Source organism: Dryas octopetala, chromosome 5 (assembly GCF_963921425.1).
Source record: "Dryas octopetala chromosome 5, drDryOcto1.1, whole genome shotgun sequence".
Lineage (NCBI taxonomy): Eukaryota > Viridiplantae > Streptophyta > Magnoliopsida > Rosales > Rosaceae > Dryas > Dryas octopetala.
Window position 1 is genome coordinate 5575339 of NC_141370.1, and position 26385 is coordinate 5601723.

The 26385-nt window shown below is 35.2% G+C and overlaps 1 protein-coding gene and 2 pseudogenes across 1 annotated transcript; 2 read left to right on the forward strand and 1 right to left on the reverse strand.

Annotated features, from left to right (window-relative positions):
• Positions 1 to 1852: 1852 nt before the first annotated feature.
• On the forward strand, positions 1853 to 5367 carry LOC147283745 (uncharacterized; annotated as a pseudogene).
• A 2967-nt stretch (positions 5368 to 8334) lies between these two features.
• Positions 8335 to 10147, forward strand: LOC147283746 (uncharacterized; annotated as a pseudogene).
• A 14950-nt stretch (positions 10148 to 25097) lies between these two features.
• LOC147283747 (uncharacterized) lies at positions 25098 to 25679 on the reverse strand. Its single transcript, XM_086245579.1, has one exon. It carries the CDS (start codon positions 25677 to 25679, stop codon positions 25098 to 25100), a length of 582 nt encoding a protein of 193 aa, XP_086101705.1.
• Positions 25680 to 26385: the final 706 nt, after the last annotated feature.

Here is a 26385-nt window from a genome sequence, read left to right on the forward strand (position 1 = left end):
TGAAACTAACAAGAACTCAACTGCATGAAACAAAAGTGTGTATAAAATAAATCGATACCACAATCTCATTAAGATAATGGCAAAAGTACAAACCTAGAACTTGGAAACTAGAATACTAAGAAAACTAAGAACTAAGAACTTTGCGTGACAGCAACATATATATTTTATTTCTCCTGGACTAATCAACGTGACAAACAACTGACATCATTCTTAATATATATTTTATTTTGTAGGAGAATATTTGAACTACTATATTTTTGTTTCTAAACAAAGGTACGGGCAAAAATAACCTTCTCTTTTTCATCATGGTTGTTGCTTCTGACATCATTATTAACATATCAAATATGCATTCATTGGAAAAATATAGTGGTCTAGTAAATTTAGTTTGTCATGACTATGTTTGCATGTTTCTGAATTAGATATATATAATTAGAATCACTACTACAAAAATGCCCATTCTTGGCGGACAATGCTGGCGGATTAGAGTTGTCTGCCACGAATGCTTAAGGATTCCTGGCGAATGATATTATCCGCCAGGAGTAAGTGAGAGAAAAACTCTTGCGTCTCACTCAATCCTAGCGGATTGGACCGCCAGGATTGAGTGCTTAACCTAGTGCGCACCCTCTTTCTTCTTCTCCTTCCTTTTCTCTTCTTCCTCGCGCTGCTTCTTCCTCCTTCTCCTTCTTCCTCGCGCCGCTTCTTTCTTTTTCCTCCTCCTTTCTTCTTGCTCTTTCTCCATCTTTCTTCTTTCTTATTCCTCCTCATCGCTGCCACCACCACACTTGGATCCGGCTCCACCACTACGCTCGCACCAAGCTCCGGTAATCTCTCTCTCTCTCTCTCTCTCTCTCTCTCTCTCTCTCTTATTTCTAATTTTATTTTCAGATTTTGTTAAGTTTTTTCTGATTTTGTTTTATAATTTGTTAGGTTTATCCAAATCTTCTCCAATTTCTTATCTCAGAGGCCAAGATCCACTTCATTCTTTGGGGGTATGCCGAATTTGAGTTTTGTATATACTAGATTATATTTAATTTTTGTATTTGTATATCCATTTTCATTATTGTTATATATGTGATTTTTTGTTTTGCAGGCCAATTAACCTTTTGGTGCAGCAAGATTTGAGTGGTGATTTTGATTTTGCAACAAGGTTTTTCTATGACTAGCTTGGATATTTTTTTTATATGTTTTTATATATTGATGTGTTGAAATATGTTAATATATGTTAGATATGTTAAAAATTATATATGCTTGATTTAATTGATATATATGTATATGTTAGATTTGTGTTCATTTGTTGCATTGTATATTAGTGTTAATATATTATTAGGGTAGTATGAAAATATTAATTATTTAGCTAACATACAATTATTAGGGTAGTATATATGAAAAATGTTAGTATTATGTTAGTGTTCATGTATCAACGTTAAAAATAAAAATAATAGGAGAAATAAAAAAATGCAAATTTTTGGTTAAATAGATAAATAAAAATATAACATATTAGTGAACTTAATTTATTCATTTGTTCTATTTCAAATTAAAAATAAAATTGATGGAAAATTTTAAAAAATTTGGGTTAATTAGATAAATAAATATAGAACAACTTATTTGTGGATATAATTTATTTGTTACAGTTCAAATAAAAAAAAAATGGTTAAGTAAATTAACAAACATACAACTAATTTGTGAATATTTTGTGAATTTAATTTATTTGTTCGACATATATAAATAATCATAAATTATTATTGAATATTTTTTGAATTTAATCTAATAGGTATGAATAAGTACGTCTACATGATAAGGATTGAAATATTGTAGGCGTCAGGGTCTAGAGTTTTCATCTAAGAGGTAAAGCATGGATAGGACTTGGTTGACGATACCGCGACAGTTAGAGGCATACGTAGATGGAATCAATTTGTTTTTGGATCAAGCGGCTGCAAATGGTGTTGGGCCAGATAAATTCAAATGTCCGTGTAAAAAATGTTGCAATAGATATATTTTTGGAAAACAAACTATTGTGGATCATCTTGTTTGGCATGATATGGATAAAGATTACAAAAAAGCTTGGTGGCGGCATCATGGGGAGCCTAATATTGGAGAGCCAAATTTAAGGGAGATAGAAGATGACGTAGGAGGAGAGATGGATGGTATGCATGATTTTCTTAATGACATATTTGTTCAACCAGTAACGGAAGAAGAGGTTGGGTCATCGACACAACCTACTATCGTGGATGGGCGTCCAGCAGAGGCCGAAAGTTTTTTTAAGTTGCTTAAAGATGCAGATCAAGAGTTGTATCCTGGTTGCATAGAGTTTAAGAAATTGGAGGCCGTTGTAAGATTGTACCAGATCAAGTGTTTAGGGAGTTTGCCGGACAGTTTATTCACTACGTTACTAGAGTTGGTTAAAAGAATGTTGTCTGATGGAGATTGTTTGCCGGACTTGTGTTATAAGGCAAAGAAACTTATAAATGGGTTGGATCTCACATATGAGAAGATTGATGCATGTCCTAATGATTGCATGATATATATATTGGAAAGACACCTCAAAATTGACTGCATGTTCGGTTTGTGACAAATCAAGATATAAAGATAACAAAGGAGATGATACTTCTAGAAAGAAAGTCTCAGCTAAGGTTATGTGGTACTTCCCTTTAAAATCGAGATTGAAGAGGTTTTATATGTCGAAGCATATTGCTGAACATATGAGGTGGCATGCAACTGAATGTCCCAAGGATGGGTTTATGAGGCATCCGTCAGATTCTCCGGCATGGAACATTTAGATAATTTGTACCCTAATTTTGCGTCAGAAATTCGAAATGTGCGTTTAGGGCTGGCAAGTGATGGATTTCATCCTTTTGGCCATATGAGCAATGCCCATAGCACATGGCCTGTGGTGCTTTCTGTTTACAAGTTGCATTCATGGATGTGTATGAAGCAACCAAATTTATTATTGTCCTTGTTGATTCCAGGACCGAGAAGTCCTGGAAATGACATTGATGTGTATTTGCGACCATTAATTGATGAGTTGAATGAGTTGTGGGTGGTTGGCACTACCATGTATGATGTGTTTTCAAACCAAACTTTTACGATGAAGGCTGTTGTGTTATGGACCATTAGTGATTTTCCAGCTTATGGAATGTTGTCTGGATGGAGTACTAAGGGATATAAAGCATGTCCGCATTGCATGGATGATAATGTATTTGAACATTTGCCTGTGAGTCGTAAGATTTGTTATTTGGGGCATCAAAGATTTTTACCAATTGAGCATAGGTTTCGAAAGAAACAAGCAGCATTTAATGGTCATCGAGAAGATCGTCAGGCACCAAGACAGTTGAATGGGTTACAATGTCTTGAACAACTATCTAGTTTGAGGTTCACTTTTGGAAAGCATGACCAAAATGCGCCTGTTGGACAAAGAAGACGAAGGCCTTCAATTTCTAGAAGTAATAACGGTCAGTGGAGAAAGAAAAGCATATTTTTTGAACTACCCTATTGGAGGCATCTTTTGATCAGACACAATCTCGATGTCATGCATATTGAGAAGAATGTATGTGATAATGTGGTTGGAACATTGTTGGATATTACGAAGAGGACAAAGGATGGATTGGCTGCACGTGCAAATATTGAAGTCTTGAATATAAGACATAGTCAACACCCTCGTAGAGAAGGAGATAAAACATTTTTGCCCCCGGCAAATTTGCAAAGTGTTGTCTACTATTCGGGTTCCTGATGGATATTCAGCAAATTTGTCTCGATGTGTGAATGTGAATGAGAGAAAAATAAATGGGTTGAAAATTCATGATTGCCATGTTTTAATGCAACAATTACTCCCGCTTGCGATACGTGGTGTGTTACCCAAATCTGTCACTATGGTTTTACTAGAGTTGAGTGCAATCTTTAGACAGTTGTGTAGCAAGAAGGAAACTGAGGCAGCATTCAATCAACTAAACTCTAGAATTGCATTGACCTTATGTCAGATGGAGAAGATTTTCTCTCCTTTATTTTTTGATGTCATGGTGCATCTCCCAATTCACTTGGCAAATGAAGTTGCTATTGCAGGACCAGTTCAATATAGATGGATGTATCTCATTGAACGGTAATGGTCATTTCCTTATGCTTAATTTGCATTAATTTTAGTTTTTATTCTCTAATATTTTTTTTTCATGTTAAATATTGAAGGTATTTGCAAACACTGAAGCGGTATGTGCGAAATAAGAGTCGTCCTGAAGGTTCTATTGTTGAAAGGTATTTGGTCGATGAGGGTTTATCTTTCTGTTCCATGTACCTTAGAGATGTTGATACTCGTCGTAATCGTAAGGGTCGAAATGCATATGGTATTGGACGTGGAATATGTGGTGGGTTATCAATTTTTGACTCCACAGGCCAATATTTAGGTTCAGGTGAAAATGTAGAGCTTGATCTAAATGATAGGAATCGATGCCACAGATACATTCTTGATAATTGTGATAAAGTAATCCCTTTTAGAAGGCAACATGAGGACTTTTTGAGAGATAAACATCAAAGGGAAAGGTTCACTAGGCGACAAATCATGGAGATAAGCAAAAAAGAATTTCCTGAATGGTTCAAGAAATATGTAAGAAGTCAATTACTAAGTTTCTACATCATGTCCCTAATATTAATTTTTACCTAATGTTTCTACATCATTTTTTTCACAGATTAATGCAAGGTTTTATGCTAATGACCCGTTGATATCCGATAACTTGCATTGGCTTGCTAATCCTCCTCGCACACTTGTGACGAAATACAAAAGCCACGCTATTAATGGTTTTAGATTTCGAATAAAATTGGTGGATGATAAGCATAAGAATCAGAATTGTGGTGTATTTGTACCTGCAAATATTTCGGGTCGTGTTGGGCAAGTTAATTGCTATGATGTTGTCACAGATATGTTTCTGGTTAGATATTGTGGTCCTACCGAGGCAGAAGATATGGGTCGTTGTGTGATGTTGTTTAAGTGTGATTGGGTTGATAGTGGAAGTCCTAGGGGTATAAAGACAGATCAATATGGTTTTACCTTGGTGAACTTCAATCGATTGGGATTTAGGGATGACCCTTTCATACTAGCTTCACAAGCAATGCAAGTATTTTATGTTGTAGATTCGATTGAAACAGATTGGCATGTAGTGGTCCGAACGCATCCGAGGGACTTTTTTGATGTATTAGAGGATAAAGATACAATTGATGATTATGCCATACCAAATCTAGATGATCGGGTACTTGACAATGAAGATATGCAAACAAGCTAGGGTTGGCGTGGAAGAGACACCTTTTGATGAAGCATTACCTTTGCCCACTAAATTGGTTAATTCAATTGTTGACGATGAGCTTGATGATGATATGGATGCTTAAATTAAATTATTTTATTTTTTTGGTGTTGTTTTGTAATTAAGAACTCTTATGTAATACTTTTTTATTAGTGAATTTTTTTGTGCGGGACTAGGTCCCGTGGTGTGACGCCCCGAAACTGGGAACACCACAGCGGCACCCGTCTTAAAGATCTTGAGACTATAATACCCCTTACCCCGAGTATTATATTCCCAAGCTCTCTAAAACGAGTTAAGCCCTTTTTAATGAAGAACCCGGGTTGGATCAGAGTAGTAAAAATACAACGGAAGAAATTACTGAAAATGCCTCATATTATAAATAACAGTAAAGAGTACCAACCCGTGAGGGTTATGTGTTTCAAATACACTAACCCTAATGCTACATAATAAAACAGTAGATAAACAGATATGTCAGGATAGTCCAACCCACGCCAGAGTGATTCAGTCTTCAACAATGTGGTGCAACAAATTGGACTCATGGATAGCCATTGGGATATGCCACCTACGAGGATGAAAGAGAAACACCACCACGGATCCAAAGAAAGGATCTAAACCAGATAGCAAGACTGAAACTGACAAGCTGCAAGTGCCACACCCACGACCTCAATCTTGGTCTCCAACAACTGGATTATCTGCACTCACAAGAGTACAGTAGGGGGTAAGCGTCACATACGTTCATCACTTCCCCTCGAGGGAAAATCCTGGTTAGGTTTGAAGCAATACTCGAAAATATAGGATTTCAAGGATAACAGTTTAAAAGCCATGCACACCTAAAAACAGGGTATCAATATCAATAATATTGTAACCAAAGCCAGTAATGATAAAGATAATTATGCCAATAATCAGTGAGTAAAGCCTTTGCATGCTCATACATCTTTTTCAGTGAAAATTCTTCCTGTCACGTGACATAGTTCAGAAACATACCTGCGACCGATCACATACAGGCCAACCACCAGTATCGGAAATTCAACCACCACCTCGATACTGTGGTGAGAGTATCCATTTACCTGGTAATACCACATTGGTTAGCCTCCCCAGAAGGACATTCGACTAACCAGTCCGTACTTACCCCTCCGGAGGTTTAGGGGATCGAAACCCAAGGTCACAACACGTGCCCGTTACTCTCAGGTCGTCCAAGGTATCACACAGAAAATCACACAAATATGCCATACAAAAATCATGCACATTCTCTGTGAAAGACATTTTCATATACATATAGTACGAAAATAGGCAGAAAATCCAATAACCAGGATATGGTACTTTCCCCCTACCTGCTTTACCAAAGTGTGTCCCTTGCCTGATCCCTTTCCTGTGTCTGGGTCCCACTTGTAACTGTTGGGAAACTGGAGATCCGAATCCGACGACAGCTATTAGGAACGTACTAAACGTACTCTCGGCCTTGTCTGTTAAGACCAGGTAAAAATTTAGAGGTTTGGCACTAGCGTAACTTGCTAGGCTTCTCTAAATTCTTGATCCGGCATGACCCTGCTCCCCGAGGCAGACAGTCATGTCAGACCGTGTGGTTTCTAAGTTTATTTTAATTTATTGTCGAGAAGGTTGATCAGATATGAACCTTACAACGTGACCAGGTCAGTGCATGGGGAAACTGAGGGAGCTCTGGCTCAGTACCCAACGCTTGTATGCTCATGGACTGACCTTAGTCATCACGTTATTTGGTTACCACTGATATGGCCTCAATATTTATTAAGTTCATTTAATGACAACAGTTAAACGGTGTTTTGTCTATAATCACCACTTAAACAACAGCAAAATAAATAAGCTGGGTTAAGGGTATACCTGTTGAAGACTTCCCACGAGCAGAGTCTCGGTACCACTAGACTTGCTAAATAATAAGATTAAAATAGCCTAATTAACAAGAGATTTATTTAACAAAATTTTAGCAGAAATTCGACAGGGATCAAGAAATTATCTATGGAGCTCATAAATGATTTTTTTAAAACTTCACCAAAACATAGCCTTCACACTACTAGAATTGAAGAGCTCGTCGCCACGATCGCGTAGGCGAAATCGGATCGTCGATCGGAGCTCTAGAACTCAAGATAAACTCAAAACAAGATTGAAGAAGAGAGAGAAAGGAGGAGAGAGGAGAGAGAGTCTCTCTCTTGGGAAGCGTGCGGCTGAAATGGGTGAAGAACCAGCAAGGGTGCGGCACTATTTATAGGAAGGCTTGACTGAGTCAACTTGGTCAACTCGTTGACTCAGTGGGTGGACTCACCACCAACCGTCGCCACGTGTCAAGTGGAGAGGCTGCCACGTGTCGCGGGCCATGCAGCTGGTTGCACATGCAGCCGTCGGATCAGATGGGCCATGCGAGATCCAACGGCCCAGATCGTGCCACGTGGCGCGATCTGGTATTTCCTATTTTATTTTCTTTTTCCTATATTCCCCAACTTCAAAAATTAATTAAAAATAGCTCGGGACTCAGAAAAATACCCCGAAAAATACTACGGACTCGTATCGACTAGTACTAATTAACTATGAGGTCAAATTACCAATTTGCCCTTTAGAAAAATTTCAAAAATTTCAAGCTCCACAAACTAAGATAAAATGCTTTAAAGAAAAAGAAATTTTGGGAAATTCATAAAATAATCTCCCGGACTCGGAATAATACGAGACTTGCTCCGTTGGGTTCGTGAGTAAAAGTACCACCTTTTAAAGGTCTAACTTGGGTCAAAACTCTAGTCAAAGTTGGTCAAACAATTAAAGCTTAAGGTGAAAAATATGATTTTCCGCCCAACAATTTCTAGAAAAATTCTAGAAATTAAAGAAAAATTCCAAAATAAATTTGGAAAATTTTGGGTCTCACACGTGGTTTTTACCTTTTGAGGGTTTTCCACGTTAAAATATATTTGTGTGTTTATATATTGGTTTTATAGCAATTTTGTTTTATTTAATTAATTAATATTTATGTAGTATGTATTTGGTGGTGTATATATATATATATGTATATGGTTAATTATAATTTATTTAGATGAGTGATAATGAAGAACATATGGACGAGCACCACGATGAGCAGGTTGAGGCTAGTTCAAATGGTAAGCTATAGTTTGGTTATATAAAGTTTTTATTTATTCTATTATTTATAATATTTTTGTCATTTATGTATATTAATTTGGATTAAGATGTAGCAATGCCCCAAAGGAGAAGACGTGGTCCCGGAAAGATTAAGTGGGCTGGTAAAGATCATAGGGGTAAAGAGTATTGTGAATTTAGTCCGAGCGGGAAGTGTATTTCTCAAAACAGTATAGAGTTTTCCAAGTTTATATCTTCTGAAGTAAAAGATCCCAACAATGTTCCTCTAGTGCATGATTGGAGATTGGTTGAAGAAGAAACAAAGAACACTTTGTGGGACTGAATACGGGTATCAATTTATTTTTTTAAAATAATATTAAAACTACAATACCTGTAAATATTTACATTTATTTTTTTTTTTAAAATCTTTTATGTATGTAGGGCACTATCACTTTTCGTGATGAGGATTTGGTAAAAATGTCCGTGATTAAGACCATGACTTTGGCTATTGCTGAACATGCTTATAAAGAATACAGAGCATATTTGAAAGGGAAGTACTACACTGGCAGGACAGGTCAGCGGCGGTTGAGATGTCCCAATAATGTAGATCCTGTGTAGTGGGCGAAGATGGTGGAACATTGGATAACCCAAAAACTCAGGTGACAACCTTTAATCAACTATTTAATAATACTAGTATGTGCAATTATGACTAATTTATATTCTGTTTGACCTTTTAGAAGATAGCTGTGAAAAATAAAGCTAATCGTTCTCAACAAATGATGAGCCATACATCAGGATCGTGGACATTTGAACGTCTTCGTGAAGATTATGTGAGTATAGTTAATTTTTTTCATCTTATTGAGTTACAATTTTATTTAATTAGGGCACAGAAATATATTCTAAATTATTTTTTTTAATGGTTTAAATTTTTAGAAGAAGAAGCATGGACTTGAACCCGATCCCGTTACTTTCTTTCGTGTCACCCACACGCGCAAAGACAATAGTTGGATTAATGTGCCATCGGAGGAGAGAGGGGTAAATATTATACTAGTTTTTTTTTTTTTTTCCATAATGTGTATTTTATGTTCTTAAATTTTACTTACAAATTTATCTAAATATTTGTTTATTAGATGTCCATGGAGAGTTTCGTTGACTCACGGGTTGAGTCTGGAGCGGATGACACTTCTGAACTTCGCACATAAGTGTAAGTTGAGGAGATGGGTCCTGAGAGGAAAAATAGAGTTCGGCTCTATGGACATGGGGTTACACCTGAAATGGTGCCTTATGCTAGGGCTCAATCTAGTACTTATTCTCGGAGATCATCGAAGACAAGAGAAGCTCTTTTAGAGGCACAGTGCCTCGAATGGCAGAAGAAGCATGAGGCTGTGCAGGCTAAGCAGGATGCCCAAGATGAGGCAATTGAGCTGTTAAAGACTCAGCTACAGTAGCAGCAATAGATGATGATGTTTATGCAGCAGCAACAACAAGTGATGACGCAGACACAGACACACCCGCAGAGCTCGCATCCACAACAGCCTTCTGGCCAGAGTTAGCCTCCACATTCTCCCTATGGAATGTTCTCGATGCATCCTATGTACCAGATGCCGTTTACGCCTCAGTCACCTTTGCAGATGCTTATGTATCGGCCAGAGGTACCTTCTCAGCCATCTCCTGGTGGGTCACATCATTCTACAGGTCTTGGATTTTCCGGATTGCTTTCCGGTAATTTAGGTGATGAAGAATTTATGAGACAGTTTGGTCCGCAGGGATGATCAGGGTCACATTCAGCTTCCGATTCGTGTTCTGCTGCGGGACTTGAGTAGATTATTTTTGTTTGCCTACTTTATCTTATCTCTATTGATGGAACAATATTATTTGGCATATATTGTTAATTGAAATATTTTATCTTTATTAGTGTATAATTATTATTGGAAATGTTTTATATTAATTATTTCAAATATAATTTCATTTATTTTTTTATATATATTCAATAATTCTGGCGGTTGTATCCGCCAAGAAAGGATTTTTTAATATATTTTATTATTTTTTCTGGCGGATACACTATCAATGCCGGCAGTTGTATCCGCTATGAAAGCATATTTTTTTTTTTTATATTTTATTACTTTTCCTGGCAGATATACTATCAATGCCGGCGGTTATATCCGCCAGGAATTAGTTAATGCCAGCGGATATATTCGCCAGGAATTACTCAATGCTGGCGGATATATCCAACACGAATAAGTTAATGCCGGCGGATATATCCCCCAGGAAAATTTTAATGCCTTGTTAGCGTGAAATGGTATTCCTGGCGGATTTAGACAGTTGTCCGCCTGAAAAAGTGTTTTACCTGTGGTTTTAATGCTGGCGGAAACTCTATCCGCCACTGCTTCATAATCCTGGCGGATTTAGCTATTTTTCCGCTAGAAAATTGTTTTTCCTGGAGATTTAATTCCGCCAGGAATAAGTGCTTTTGTAGTAGTGAATATCATTGATTCATTATAATGAGATAAATAGCATGCCATGGTTTATGAATTAGATATATAAATTCTAATTCGATAAATTTTCATAGTTTGTATTGGCTATTATGAAAAGTTTTAATTATATCTTATAACCATTTATAAGGCATGGATTCCTTATGGGTGGTTGTCACATCCCAATTTTAGAAGTGAATTTGAAAATAGAATTGCAGTGTGAAATATGTCATATTTTAAAGTAAAGTAAAAATTCCTTCAATTATGACATAATAGAATAATACTAAATTTCCCTATGGAAAACGGAGTATCTATGTTATAAATAAGATCAGAGTATGTGTAGTTTAAGCTACACTATTGTATATTACATAATTTATTCCAGGCATCAAATATCATAATCCAGCAGCAAATATCATAATTCCAATAACAAACATCACAATTCCAGCATTTCATAGGCATCACTTGTATAATTCCTCTCTTGGGTATGAGGATTATCACCTGCATCAATTATTAACAGCGTAAGCTTTTAAGACTCAATAGAGACTTTTAGTTCCTCATGGCCGATTTTTAATATCATACATGGAATAACCAAACTGCATATTAATGCATGTATGAACACACTCCCTTTCTAACCTTATTAACTTATATATAAGGCAAACATGCATGCACATCCCATACCGTGCATTTTACCACTTTGGCCCCGAATACCTTATAAATATTTCAACACCCATTATTCCCATAATCTCAATTGATTTCGTTTAATTCTTCTTCCTTCCCTTTTTGTTGGTCACTAAGTCATTCACTTTCTCTTAGTACCAATATAACAAGACTACTACGACATCCACTTTCTCTTAGTGTCTTTCATAACACAATTTAATTCCACCATCCGTGTACATATAACTTAAATGATGTACATGTATTTCATGATATGAATCATGTCCAAATTACTCAAAACAAATACTCAAATGGAGTAATGCTCACAAGTACTCAAATGGAGTAACACTCAAATTACTCAAAACAAGTATTCAAGTATTCATGATATACAGTCTCTATGTTAAGAATTGTCTTTTTGCTTAGCCACTTATCTTCTTACTAAGAATGATTACTGGTTTTCACTATTTTCTTGTCGCAGTAAATGACCATATAGTTGCTTTACGTTACAAACATAAACTACTTAATCATATCAAGCTATTTAGCACACCCAAAATATATTAAGTAATCATTATACCAATTTGAAATACTGTTGTTATTGAGGAACCCATTTGACACGTATAACAATGTCATTTATGAATCAAATGATTTGAACTCCAAAACTAAAGTGGCAGCCCTTTTTTAAAATCTTCATTATATATATTTATCACCTATAATATGCTACATACATAAATGAGTGGCATCTAAGATAAATATTTATTACATAAGAACATATGGTCTGTTATCCATTAATTTTGGATGCGGAGTTGGCTTTTTTCAAGTTGTTGCCAAATGAAGAAAATGCAGTTAAACCTTATCAATATTGGATGCGGATCGAGTTGGCTTCTAAACCCTAAACCCTAATGAGGTAGTTGCACATTAGGAAAGACCATAATATCTATATAATACAATTAACCCGTGTCAAAATGAGGGAAGTGAGCTTAAAGGAGTTGCATTTGGGGATTGCACAATGTGGCATTTGCTTTCTTTCACATGATGACACATAAGGTATGATAACTTGCTATGGATTTGACACCAACAATGGTTCAAAGATTACAACAACGTATTGTACCTCCACCCAAGATTACAAGAAATATTTAAGGAGTTAATTGATCGAAATAGGGGGTGTAGAAGTACAAATAATGTGGCTTACAGAAGGCTTGATGTACACGAAATAATTATTGAGGACAACAAAGTTAGAATACTTCTACCAACAGACCAACACTTGCAGAAAGAAGAATACATATATATACCATAGATTTACAAACTTACCGACATAATTTTCAATGAAAACAACTAGGAAAATGTCGAATACAAAGACTTCAGGATAAAAGTTGGACATATTAAGTATCTTTGTTACTCAAATTTATTTTTGTATGTCAAGGATTAGTTCACTACAACAAAATTGTTAATAGATATCACCAATTTTATATCAAATTTGAAGTTGACTGATATTGTAAAAATTATAATATCAGATAATTTTTTAGCTGATTTCTAAACTCTATTAGAAATCACATGGTTTTTATCAACTGATATATAATATTTTTCTTTTTTCTAAGAATTTATAAAGACGTCAGTTTAAACTGTCAACTGATATGTTAAGTTTACATTTTTTAATTTTTTTTCCCATCCACCCAAACACTTGATATAAAAAATTTTTACTTTTTCTTATATATTTTTATCATATCACTGTAACATGTCAACTGATATCTTAAGATCAATTGACCTAATTTTTGTATTTCCGCATCCTAGGGTTAATTTAAACAACCCAAATCTTTTTTTATATTCTCTCTCCTCTCACCCGCATATCTCTCTTTCTCTTTATTGTCTCGCCTCTCTCTCTCTCTTGCGCCGATCGTCTTCCTCAGAAAATTCGTCGTCGTCGTCGTCCGAAGGCCAACGACGACGGGAGTACCACTAAAAGGCTCGATCGTCTTCTTCTACTCTCCCTCCTCGTGTCTCTCTTCGTCCCAAACAACTGCTGATCATGGCGAATCGAAGCCACAGGGCCGATGGCCACTCCTGCGGCAATCCATCGATCCCGGCGAAGTTGAGATGCCAGGCCTTGTGGGTTTTGAAGTTGTCGTCGTTCTGAACATGTTGGTGGCCTCCGATTGTTCATCGGACCACTGTACAAGGCAAATTGACGCCAAGAAGCCAGCGGTGGCTTCGACGCGATTTCAATGGTTCCGGCGGCCAATTTCATTAAGTCAGGTATCGATTTCAATCTTCTCTTCATCCTCTACATGTTTGTTGGCTCCGTTTTGCTAAATTGTTAATAGAATCGAAAAGCCCAATTTGGAATCCACGGCCACTAAGGGCTCCGCCGTGAGTGGTGGCCGGGTTGAGCTTCTTTGACTCGTTTCTGACCCATTTCGATTTAATTGGATGCTTTTGAGTTGAAATTGGTAGAATTGCTCTGTCCAGGTTTGAGGAAATACGCAAATCATATGGTGATAATTATAGCGCAAGAATACTCACATTTGTTAGACGTTTACATGTATAGTCAAGTATACTCACATTTGTTAGACATGCAAACTTTGTTTTGCATGATTTGCATTTCATTTTTAATCATAGTGGAAAATCATTGTGGTATCCAATCAATTTTGATTGCCTAGTGCATATTTATATAAAATAGGAATGTAAAGTCAAGGATATTCTCCCTCAATTCTTTTTTCTCTGTCTTTCATTGTAATTTAGACACTTCTGTTGCATGGTTACTTGGTCCATCTGCATTTTCATTATTTTTCCTCGCATTGATTATATATCACTCCAAATATCCATTATTATTTATCAATTTATGTGTGTGTCTCGAGGGGTGCATCAAACAGCAAGTTTAATTGGCAAGGAGAAGGTGGAAATTAATAAAGCCATCGGTAATTGGTTGATTTGCAGATTATATTCTTTCAATAATTGGTTGATTAGGTGTTCTATATGTGTTTTGAGTTGATTTGCAGATTATAATCTGCAACGATTATGAAGATGGCTTGTTCGTGGTCTAGTAAGTCATAGTATTTTCTTACTTATATGTGTACACATGGGATGTAAAATTATTTCTTTTCTGGGTTGTGGTTGTGATAATGGGAATTGGTTGTTGATCTCTTTCCTGATTTGAATTGGATTTTTATTTGAGGTGAAAGAATTAGTTCTATTGAATTCTGCCATTTGGCTTTGTTTTGTTTGGTTTTTATTCTTATGCAAGAATTGTGAAGTTGGTTTGTAGCTTCTGTTGGTGTATGGGTTGGGTTGTCTTGATTGTTGTTTTGCAGGTCAGGCTGACTGAATTAAGAGTCCAACCGCCTTTGTGCGAAGACACACCTAATGTTGTCCATGAATTAAAAATAGCAAGTAACATTCTTGACCCAAATCTATTGCTTCTTATTTTTCTATTATGCAGTCCCTTAGACTTTATGTTACACCATATTAAATATGCTTTTATAGTTCATTGTGTAACCTAATTATATTTTACCAATAGTGTGTGCTAGTTTCAAGATTACTTATTCCATATTTGCGTTTCTACTTATATGCTTGCCTCTACTGAGACATACTAAGATACTGAAGTTATGTGATGGAAGAATTTACTTCCCTCTACTTGTTTTTTTAATTTTCTATTTCTATTTGAGACTGTTCTAGGTTATATAAGCATCAAAAGGGTTTTTTGGTCATTTTAATCAAAGGCACACAAGGGTTTTAAGTAACTATATGTGGAAGTTGTTTACCTTTCCTTCGTATTGTGAGAGTTTTGAGTTACTTGGCTAATAATTTGGCATTGTAGCTTCTCACTACCATAAATACTTTTAATTTCCAGTTGCTTGTAGTTGTTTTGAGTTAAATCTTGGCCTTTGGGCTGTATCTAAGTAGCTTATCAAGAAATTTGGGACTTAATTGGTTTTAAGTCATTTTTTTATGAGTGCTATGCCTTTACACAAGTTCTGATGGTTAGAAAATGTTTAAGTATTAATCTTTGAAAGATTACGTGAGAGTTTTGTATGACTAGTAAAGATAACAGTATAAACTACCTTTCTATTAAACTGAAAACATGAAGAAAGAAATGAGTTACTTAGGTGTCCTACTATAGTACTTTAATACTTGTTTCCTCACCTCATTCTGCTTTTTTTTTTTTTTTCTTTTTACTTTGAGTTTCATGGTAACTTGTATAAAAAAAATAACATAATTTTTGTTCATTTATTTCTTATCTAGTTATTACTGAATATGAAGCCATTTCTAAATGTACCTGCCATTCCATTTGGTCTTGCTTGTCTATGATTTTTTAATGTTTATAAATGGCTTAGTAACTTTGCTAATGTTTATAAATGGCTTAGTAACTTTGCTAAAGCTTCAAGAATTGGGTATGTCAAAGTTGTAGATGAGTATATTCATAGTTCATATATTTTCTTGGTTGTGTTGTAAACAACTCTTGATATTTTTAACCTTGCATGTCAAAACCTTAATATATATATATATATATATATTCATCACTATCAACTTTTTTATTTTTTATGTACAACATTGGATATAGATTCTTTCCTTGTGTGTATTGTTGTGATTTTGTTTTAAATCTTGGACCATTTGTTCAGTATATTAGCCAATAATATTAAAGACCATTGCATTATATATATATATGCTTTTGCAGGTCTAGTGTTCATGAGAAGAGCTTATGTATATTTAGTCTCAATCAACACAACTTTAAGATGGAAATTCTACTCCATTAGCTAGATGAAGTTGTCAGCTTTTGTATCTTCAAATTAGTACTATCAGTCATACCTTAGTAATTCTTTATGTATTTCCTTAACTATAGAACTACTTGTTGGATATTATATTGTAATCCCTTTTTGGGTACTTTGAATGTTATTGGTGCTTAAAATATGAAATATATGGGAATGAAAGATTTTATACTTGCACAAATTTCAGGCCATTTCAAATTACAGGCACAATTGTATATTTAATTCATTGATATCCTTTTTAGGTGAAAAAAAAACTAATATATATCATACATTCCAAATCTTTTTTTAAAAGTTGAAATAATAAACAATATCAGTTTTGGTCTAAAAACTGAAATGTTATGTCATTTTGATATCAGATACTCTCTCAGACCTGATATATAAACAATATTTAGATATCAGAGTATGTTTCATACTTGATATTGATATCGAGATTACATATCAGATTTTATCATATATCTGATATTGATACCAAGATTTTAAATCATATTCTACCTCAAACCTGATATTGATATCATGATTTTATATCATATTCTACCTCAAATACGATATATATTGATTAGAATTATTGATATTCGAATTTTATAGATATCATAAATAATATCAAAAATGATATATAAACAATGTTTACATATCAGTTTAAAACTGATATCTAAAATGTGAACATTAGATATCACGACTCGCTATATCAGATGGCTACCCAAATAGATATCAGTCCACGACTGATATCTATCGACATTTTTGTTGTAGTGGTTATATATAAATCCTTTAACTTCTTTTTGTTTGCAAATGATTAAATATTTTTTTTTTTAACTTCTTGAAGTGAATTTAAGAAATTGCAAATGCTCTATTCTCACCCCCTTCTTTATTCAACAAAAGAGACCCTATATTGGGATTACACAAACTTTATTTTTTGAATAAAGTAAAGAACGGTAAGCGATTGGTACCATGGGAAAAGATATATAACAAATTATGTAAGTAAAAGAATGTTGAAATAAACCAAAAAACATAGCAAAATATACATAAAGCAATTAAAAAAATGGGCATTAATTCCTGAAAATATACTCAAATGACATATATATATTTATATATATGATTAAAATATCATTATAATGAGATAAATAGTATGCCATGGTTTATGAATAGGGATGGGCATTTGACCCAGTGGGCATATACCCACAACCCCAAACCTATCCCATTTAAATTTTGATATACCCATACCCATGCGATACCCATTAGCATTTTCATGGGTATTACCCATATCCGCCCCACCAGATTAATGGGTTACCCAAACCCAACCAAATTAATGTATTCTTCTAATTAGACAAATAATGTGGCTTACGAAAGTCTTGATGTAGATAAAATAATTATTGAGGACAACAAAGTTAGAATACTTTTACCAATAGACCAACACTTGGAGATAGAAGAATACATATATATACCACAGATTTAGAAATTTACCGACATAATTTTCAATGAAAACAACTAGGAAAACGTCGAATACAAAGACTTCATGATAAAAGTTGGACATATTAAGTAATTTTATTATTTAAATTTATTTCTATATTCAAGGATTAGTTATACTCAAATTCAGAAAAAATGGGCATTAATTCGTAAAAATATACTCAAATGACATAGATATATATAATTAGAATATAATTATAATGCGATAAATAATATGTCATAGTTTATGAATTAGATATATGAATTCTAATTGGACAAATAATGTGGCTTACGAAAGTCTTTATGTAGATGAAATAATTATTGAGGACAAAAAAATTAGAATACTTCTACCAATAGACAACACTTGGGGATAGAAGAATACATATATATACTACAGATTTAGAAAATTACCGACATAATTTTCAATGAAAACAACCAGGAAAACGTCGAATACAAAGACTTTAGGATAAAAGTTGGACATAGTAAGTATCTTTATTACTCAAATTTATTTTTGTATGTCAAGGATTAGTTATATATAAATGCTTTAACTTCTTTTTGTCTGCAGATGATTAAATATATATATTTTTAACTTCTTGCAGTGAATTTAAGAAATTGTGAATGCATTATTCTCACCCCCTTCTTCATTCAACAAAAGAGACTGTTGAGCTCAATTTAAATATATTTTATATCCTTAAAATCATACATTTTGTCCTTGTCTTTTGGCATTTTTAGTATTTTATTTCTTATTTTAATTATCTAGTTATTTATTAAGTTGTATTAGTTTTTATCTTATTTTTTAGATTTTATTAGATTTTATTAGGTTTTATTAGTTTTTATATTAATTCCTAGAATTTGGTAGGTTTTATTGATTTGATTTAGATTAGATTAGATTCTTTCTATGAATTTTATGAGTTTTTATTATTTAGTGTTATGTATTTTATAGCTTTTAAATTAAAAAAGCCCAAAAAGAATTTAGCCCAGAAAAAAGAAAAAAGCCCAAAATAATTTGGAGCAGGCCAACCCAAGTAAAAGAAGAGAAGAGATGAAGTAGGCCCACAAGCCCAGCCCATGGAAGTCGAAGAGTCACACGAAAGCTTCCGTGAAACTTCTGCTCCCAGACTCTTTCACCCTTCCGCATATTCCTGAGCTGAGACGCCTCAGCCAACCGCCCAAGCCGCTCCTTTCTTTTGCCTTATTTCTCTCTCTCTCTCTCTCTTGCGCTTCCTCGTGCATCCAGTCAAGCCGGTCTCCTTCTTATCTCTCCCAACCTCTCTGCGCACGACACATGGCGTAGGGCAGCTGCTTTTTGGATGTCTCTAGCTCTCTCTCTCTCTCTCTCTCACAATACTGGCTCTCTCTTAATGTGACACATGCCTCATCTGCCTTTAGATATTTTTAGCTCTCTTTCCTTGAATTTTCCTTTCCCCATTGTATATTTGCCTATAAAAGGCAGCTCTAGACCATATTTTCCTATCTTTTATTCTCGCTTTTAAATTCTGCAATTTTATTACCTAGGTTCTTGGGTGAGGAATTATCCACCCCTTTAGGGGTGGAATTTAGAATTTGAGAGTTTATTTTATTTGTAGCACTTTATATTGTGTTTTTATTTAATGTCCTTTAGTTATTCCCTTCTCTTGCTCTTTTTAATTGAGTAGTTCCTTATTTTATTTCTTACATTTTATTTCAAGGAGATGAAACTCACCATGGTGGGTTTTTAACCTCCTCATCAAGGTTAAGGAGGAAACACCATCATGAGATGATCCATTAGTTATTTATTTAACATTTTCTCTCTATGTGCTTAACTTAGATTTAATAAATATCATTTGTCATTAAAGTGGATAAATGGTTTCTTTCACGCATTATGCCATGTATATTGGGTAGTTAGAGCATACTCCTATAATATGCTTAATTGGTTTTGTAGTTTTTATAAGCAACCACTTTGATTCTTTGTAGTTGTCTTAGATTTGGTTTCACATGAAATGCTTAGAAGTTGTACATCCCTAAGCTAGACAATGATATACCTAAACATGTAATTTTGGTGCTTAAAATATGAAGATATTTGGAGAGAGCATCAAGTTGATTCTGTGGTGCTTTCCTTTGGGAAATTGTTAGATAAATGCTTTAGGTTGTCACATAGTGGTGTGGAATCCAAGACCTTGGTTTCTACCATTGTCTAAATTTCTACACCTTTCTCTCTTATATTTATTTTTGCACTTTAGTTTCTTGCATTTATTTTCCTTTTTATTTTAGTCTTCATCAAATAATTACCAATCAATTCTAAGCTAGGTTAGAGATAAATTAACTAAAATTGTACATTAATGTGTCTCTTTTGTAACACTCCTAGGGCTTCAACCTCGTTAATTATATGACCCTTACTAAAAGGCTCGTATATTTGCAAGTAAAAAAATAAACAAATAAAATTTATAACAGAGACCCTTTATTGGGATTACACAAACTTCATTTTTTTAATAAAGTAAAGAACGGTAAGCGATTGGTACCATGTGAAATGATATATAACAAAGTATGTAAGAAAAAGAATGTTCAAATAAACCTAGAAACAAAGCAAAATATACATAAAAAGCAATTCAGAAAAAAATAGGCATTAATTCCTGAAAATATACTCAAATGACATAGATATATATATATATATATAATTAGAATATCATTATAATGAGATAAATAGCATGCCATGGTTATGAATTAGATATATGAATTCTAATTAGACAAATAATGTGGCTTACAGAAGTCTTGATGTAGATGAAATAATTATTGAGGACAATAAAGTTAGAATACTAGCTTCTACCAATATACCAACACTTGGGGATAGAAGAATACATATATATACCGCAGATTTAGAAACTTACCGACATAATTTTCAATGAATACAACCAGGAAATCAAACGTCGAATACAATGACTAAAATATAAAACAATGTATGGAGTTGATATGTTGGCAGAATTGGAGAAGGAAAGTATACTTACTGAATACAAGAAAAATGATTTCCTAGAAGAAAAAAAAGGACACAAAGTGATCAAAAAAGGAAATAATGAGCCCAAAAAACATAATTGGAAGAAAAAAAGTATATTCTTTGAATTTTCTTATTGGATGTAAAATTTAATACGACATAATCTTAATGTGATGCATATAGAGAAAAATGTATGTGATAATGCATTGTGGACAATCTTTGGGGTTGCAAGTAAAACAAAGGATAATCACAATACTCGACGTGATCTCCCATTAATGAAAATTAGAGCACCACTACACTTGCAGGCAAGAGGGTCTAATAAATCATAATTACCCCTGCACAATTTACTATGAGCAAAAATGAAAAAGATCGATTTCTAAAAGTATTAAAGGAAGTTATCATCCTAGACGGGTATGTATCCAATATCTCGAGACGTGTGCGTTTGCAAGGTAGAAGTACTTGGGGCCTCAAGAGCCATGACAATCATATACTTATGCAACAACTAATTCTTTTGACCATACATAAATCTTTGCCTAAAAAAGTTGTTGAGCACTTGATTTAATTGAGTAATTTCTTTAGGCAATTAGGCTCCATAGGGAATTGTGCAGCAAACTTGGAAAATATTCATGCTCGTATTGTTATAACACTTTGTAATCTTAAGAAAATGTTTCCACCATTTTATTTTTTTTGTCGTAATGAAGCACTTTCCACAGGTTCAAACTTCCAAAATAACAAGTAGTGCCACATTTTGAGAAGAAACTATTAGATTGGCAACCAGTCCTCAGCCCTTGGCTAAGAGATTTAAGTCATATAATGTCAATGAGACTCGGTTTCGAATAAACAACATGGATAATTGTCGAGCGACACAAAATAGTAGTGTGGCTATAAATGCAGATACCATGAGTTTTTTAAGTCGAAAAGACAAGATCCTCGTGTGGGGCAGTATATTACTATGGACAATTGATAGACATTATCAAAATCAGATACTCTAATGATATGAAATATGTGTTAAGCATTTAAATGCGATGAGATTGCCAATAATGTAGGAAAGTGATTGGCAAGTGAACCTTTTATATTGTCACATTTCGTAAAGAAGACAAATAACCTATGGGACATTATGATAGCTGTCATGGAAACTCTTGCCAAATCATTAGATTATAATTTGAGAAATGGTTTTCTCAAATTATAAGACTGGACAACATTAATTAGAAGATGTCTAGACATATGAACATTTAAAACGGATTGACAAAGAGTTTCCATACCCTATTGTTTATGTTCGGGTTATTGTATGACAAAATGATATATTATGATAAGATTAAAATTGAATAGGTTCGCTGATATTCTAGTTATTCAGGGTATAGTTATGATATGCTGCTAGGTGTCACTCATGACTTGTGGAATATGGAATTAATTTATAAATACGATTTATTAATAATTCTTATTTTAGAAGTGTTTCTTATGAAAGACGCTAAATTCCAATGCCAAAAGAATTAGAACCTAAGAGGTCATACTTTGCATAAAGATGATTACCAAGCAATAGAAGGGTAGATGAAAGATATAATTAATTAGAAGTTCAAATTGGATTTGTGCTTGCTTTTATAATTAATATTTGGGTCCAACCTATAATTAACCAAGTTTGACTTGACATTTTATTTAGGATAATTAAGAAAGAGTGCTGCTATTTGCACACCCCTTTCACACTTTTTCTCACTTCAATCCCTACACTCCTCTCACTATTGAAATTTCTCATATACACACCCCTCTCAATTACCTAAATAACCCAATTTATTAATCTTAACAAATTTCTCTTACACACCCCCACCCAATTCATTCAAACAATACACACCCACCCTCTCTTTCTCTCTCTTTCCCCACCCCCACAATTTCTCTTTTTCTTCTTCTTCTTCTTCCCCCCACCCGCAGCAACCCACCCACCTTCTCCCCGCATGCACCAGCCACCACCTTCTTCTCTCTCTCTCTCTCTCTCTCTCTCTCTCTCTCTCTCTCTCTCTCTCCTCCAGCTGCTTCTGTTACCCCCAAAACAGCTACAGACCCCACGTCCTCCCCGCATGCACTAGCCACCACTTGCAGACAACTAAAATGTACAGCCACTATCACCTTCTTCCCTTATGCAGCAGCCAAAACAGCCACCACCACCTTCTTCTTCTTCTTCTTCTTCTTCTTCTTCTTCTTGTTCTTCTTCTTCTTCTCTCTCTCTCTCTCTCTCTCTCTCTCTCTCACCCAAGCAGACAGCCAAAGGCCCAAAACATATAAAAAAAAAATTTTGCAATGGGTTCGGCACCGAACCTGGTGGTTTCGGCACTGGTTCGCCGAACCACCTGCAATTGTTTTTTTTTTTCTTCTCTCCGGCGATGGTGAGCTAGCTGGAGAAGCAGTTGTGGAGTGGGGAGGAGAAAGAGGGGGTGGTCGAGTAAGGGGGTGGGTCGGGTGAGGGTGAGGGTGAGGGTGGAGGTGGGAGGGAGGGAGGTGGTCGGGGTAGGGGAAAGAAGAAGAAGAAAACTAAAAAAAAAAAAGTTGCAGGAAGAAGAGGGTGTATACGGGAGAAAAAAAATAGAGGGAAAGAGGAGAAGGGCTGGGTGGACTTTTCTCTTTGATATTTTTTTTTTTAATAAGGGTGTGCAAAAAAAAAAAAAAAGGTGTGCAAATAGCAGCACTAAGACGGAGAATGGTGACCCCTATAAGCCTTTGACTCTTAAGAAATAAATGAAATATTCCAACAACTCAAATCTCACCCTGCATGGCCAACCACCGGCCTTATGGGTTTTAAGAAAATTTGTTCTCCTATTTACACTATAAATAAGAGTTATTTATTCTCAATAAATGGATGTGAAAGCTCTTTCGACTTTCAAATACACTCTTTCACTTTCCTGATAATTTGTGGAAGAGCAGAAAAAAAAAAAAAAAAAAAAAAAAAAAAGCAAAACCACTCATGCACATAGGTAGCCGGCCATAAACAGAGAGAAGAGTTTTGATTATGAGATGACACTCTTGATCATCTCTTTCATCTACCTTGCTTGGTTCACATTCTTATGGACTATTCTTAGAGGCACAACACTTATGGTGCTAAAGGTGAATCCAAAGGTAGAAGAAAGCCACCATAGACCAGCATAACTCCATTGATGAAAAAATGAAGGTATTCCTTTATCCTAGTTCATATAATGAATTCGATCCATATTTTCATATAATAGTATCCTAGGTTATGGGTTTGATAAGAGTCCTATTAGATATAATATGAAACACATTTTTGATTATCATCTCATCCATTTGCTTCGAACGAAGTCTTTATGACTTGTATTTGATCAATTGCATAGGACATCATCCTTTCTTTAAGGTAAGGTGATAGATTCCTTTTTGAATCTATGTGCCGATAAATGACTATACTCTTGCCCTATTGCCCCTTACATGCACAGTTCGAGACCGACTATCCCCTTAATCGAGTAGGCTTAAAAGCTATGTTTATTTGCCTTGGATTCATTGTTTCCTAGTCAATTATCCTTTCGATCATGAACCAATTTAAGAACAATAAACAAAGATGTATAGGTCTTGCGGTTAATGCACTTTAGTCCACTAAATAGTTCTAAGTATTCATTCATTTATAGTGGGTTTGTTGATAAATGATTGCCCCAAAATTTCAACAAATTATTAAATCCTCGGTTGACTTAGGGGACAATTCTAACAATTTGATTTGGAACGGTATGAAGATTGTGCCTGTTTGCTGGTGGCACGTAGGCCCTTAACGCATCGCCTCCGTCTTCGCATTAGAGCAGGGCCAGCATCTTAAGTCACTGTCGACCACTTTCTCACTCACTCACTCAATCACTCTCTCTCTCCTCTGCTGTGTCTTCACATGGGTGAGCCTATATTAGGAATATCTTTTGGGTATCAGGCCAAAATGGGATCACATTCTGACCCATAAGTGATTGTTTAAGACCCATTTTGTTGGGTATCAATATTTTGAGTTGTAGTAGAAGGGCTTAAAAAGAGAAGAAAATAACCCAAACCCATTTCTCTCCCTATCTCTATATATGCAAGTTGAAAGCAGATCTTGAGAGAGGAAAGTCATAAAATTTTCGTTTCTCTTCTCTATCTTAAAACAACCCAAAGGGAAATTAGAGAGAGAAAGAGAGAGAAGTAGACATAATGGGCCTTTCTCTTATTTTTGAAGTGGTTTTAGGCTATATATCACATAAATGGAGTTCGTCGACAGATTGAATTGTGAGGAAAACATTTAAAGGATTCCAATATTTCAAGAGAATATACAGTGAAATCAAATGCCCATTACCCATTGGGCTAAAGGACAAGGACTGGTCATTGGGATCAAGAGTTCTATTGGCTGATGCTTGATACTGGCAAACCTTTGACACTTCTCACATTTTCGAACAAAATCTTCAGCTTCTTGTCTCATGTTAGGCTAATAATAACCTTGCCTTAACAACTTAAAGGCTAAAGTTTTACGTCCAAAATGTGCTCCACAGAACCCTTCATGGACCTCACGAAGTGCATACTCAGCTTCGGAAGGATTTAAACACTTTAAGAGAGGGCTGAAGAAACTTCGCTTATACAGGTCTTCCTCTACTAGCACGTACCGAGCTGCTCTGGTTTTCAAATTACGTGCCTCTTTTTGATCTGAGGGTAGTTCTCCTGTGAGGATGTAGGCTTTTATCTTCAAAGCCCAGTCCTCCCCTTCTGGTGATTGCACAATCTGTGTTATAAGTTCTTTATGTTGCCCAATGCTTGCCTCGTCCAACTCTTCCACCAATATATTGGTCAGTAAAGTTGCATTGAGTGACGATGTGAGCCTGGCAAGGGCATCCGCCAAGGCATTCCGAGCCCTCGGGACTTGTTCTATTTGAATTTGATCAAACTCTTTGGTCATTTTTTGCACCTCCCCGAGATACTCAACCATGCTTGGCTCCTTCACTTCATATTCTGAGTTCACTTGATTTACAATCAGCTGTGAATCACTGTAAGCTCTGATCTTTCGAACCCTCATTGCCTTCCTCATTCACAATCCTGCAAGTAGTGCTTTATATTCTGAAAAATTGTTAGTTGCAGGGAAATTAAATTTCAATGCATATGGGTGTTGAACTCCTTCTGGTGAGGTTAGCAATAGCCCCGCTCCATCCTTTGATGAAGTCGATGAGCCATCAACATTCAATATCCAAGGTTCATCCATGACTTCCTATGTTCTTCTGACGTAGTGAATTCTGCTATGAAGTTTGCCACCAATGACTTCCTCTGTCCTTTAATGGAGGCCCTCGGGACATAGCTAATGTCAAACTGACTGAGCTCGATGGACCATTTCATCAGTCGTCCCGAGGCTTCTAGTTTGTGAAGGACTTGCCGAAGCGGCTGATTTGTTAATGTCTCGATGCTATGGGCTTAGAAATAGGGTCTCAACTTCCTCGAAGTAGTCAAAAGAGCTAGAATCAATTTCTCAATGGGTTCGTACCTTGTTTTAGCCCCTTGTAAAGCTTTACTAGCGAACTGTATGGGTTGTTGAACCTTTCCTTCCTGTCTGAATAACATTTAGCTTACTGCCGAGTTTGAAGCAACCAAATAAAGATACAAGGTCTCTCCAAATTCGATTTTGTCATTATTGGTAGTTGGTGGAAGTATTCTTTAAACTTCTGAAAAGCTTCCTCACACTCTATTATCCATTCGAACTGTTTGGACTTCTTGATTGCTTGAAAGAAAGG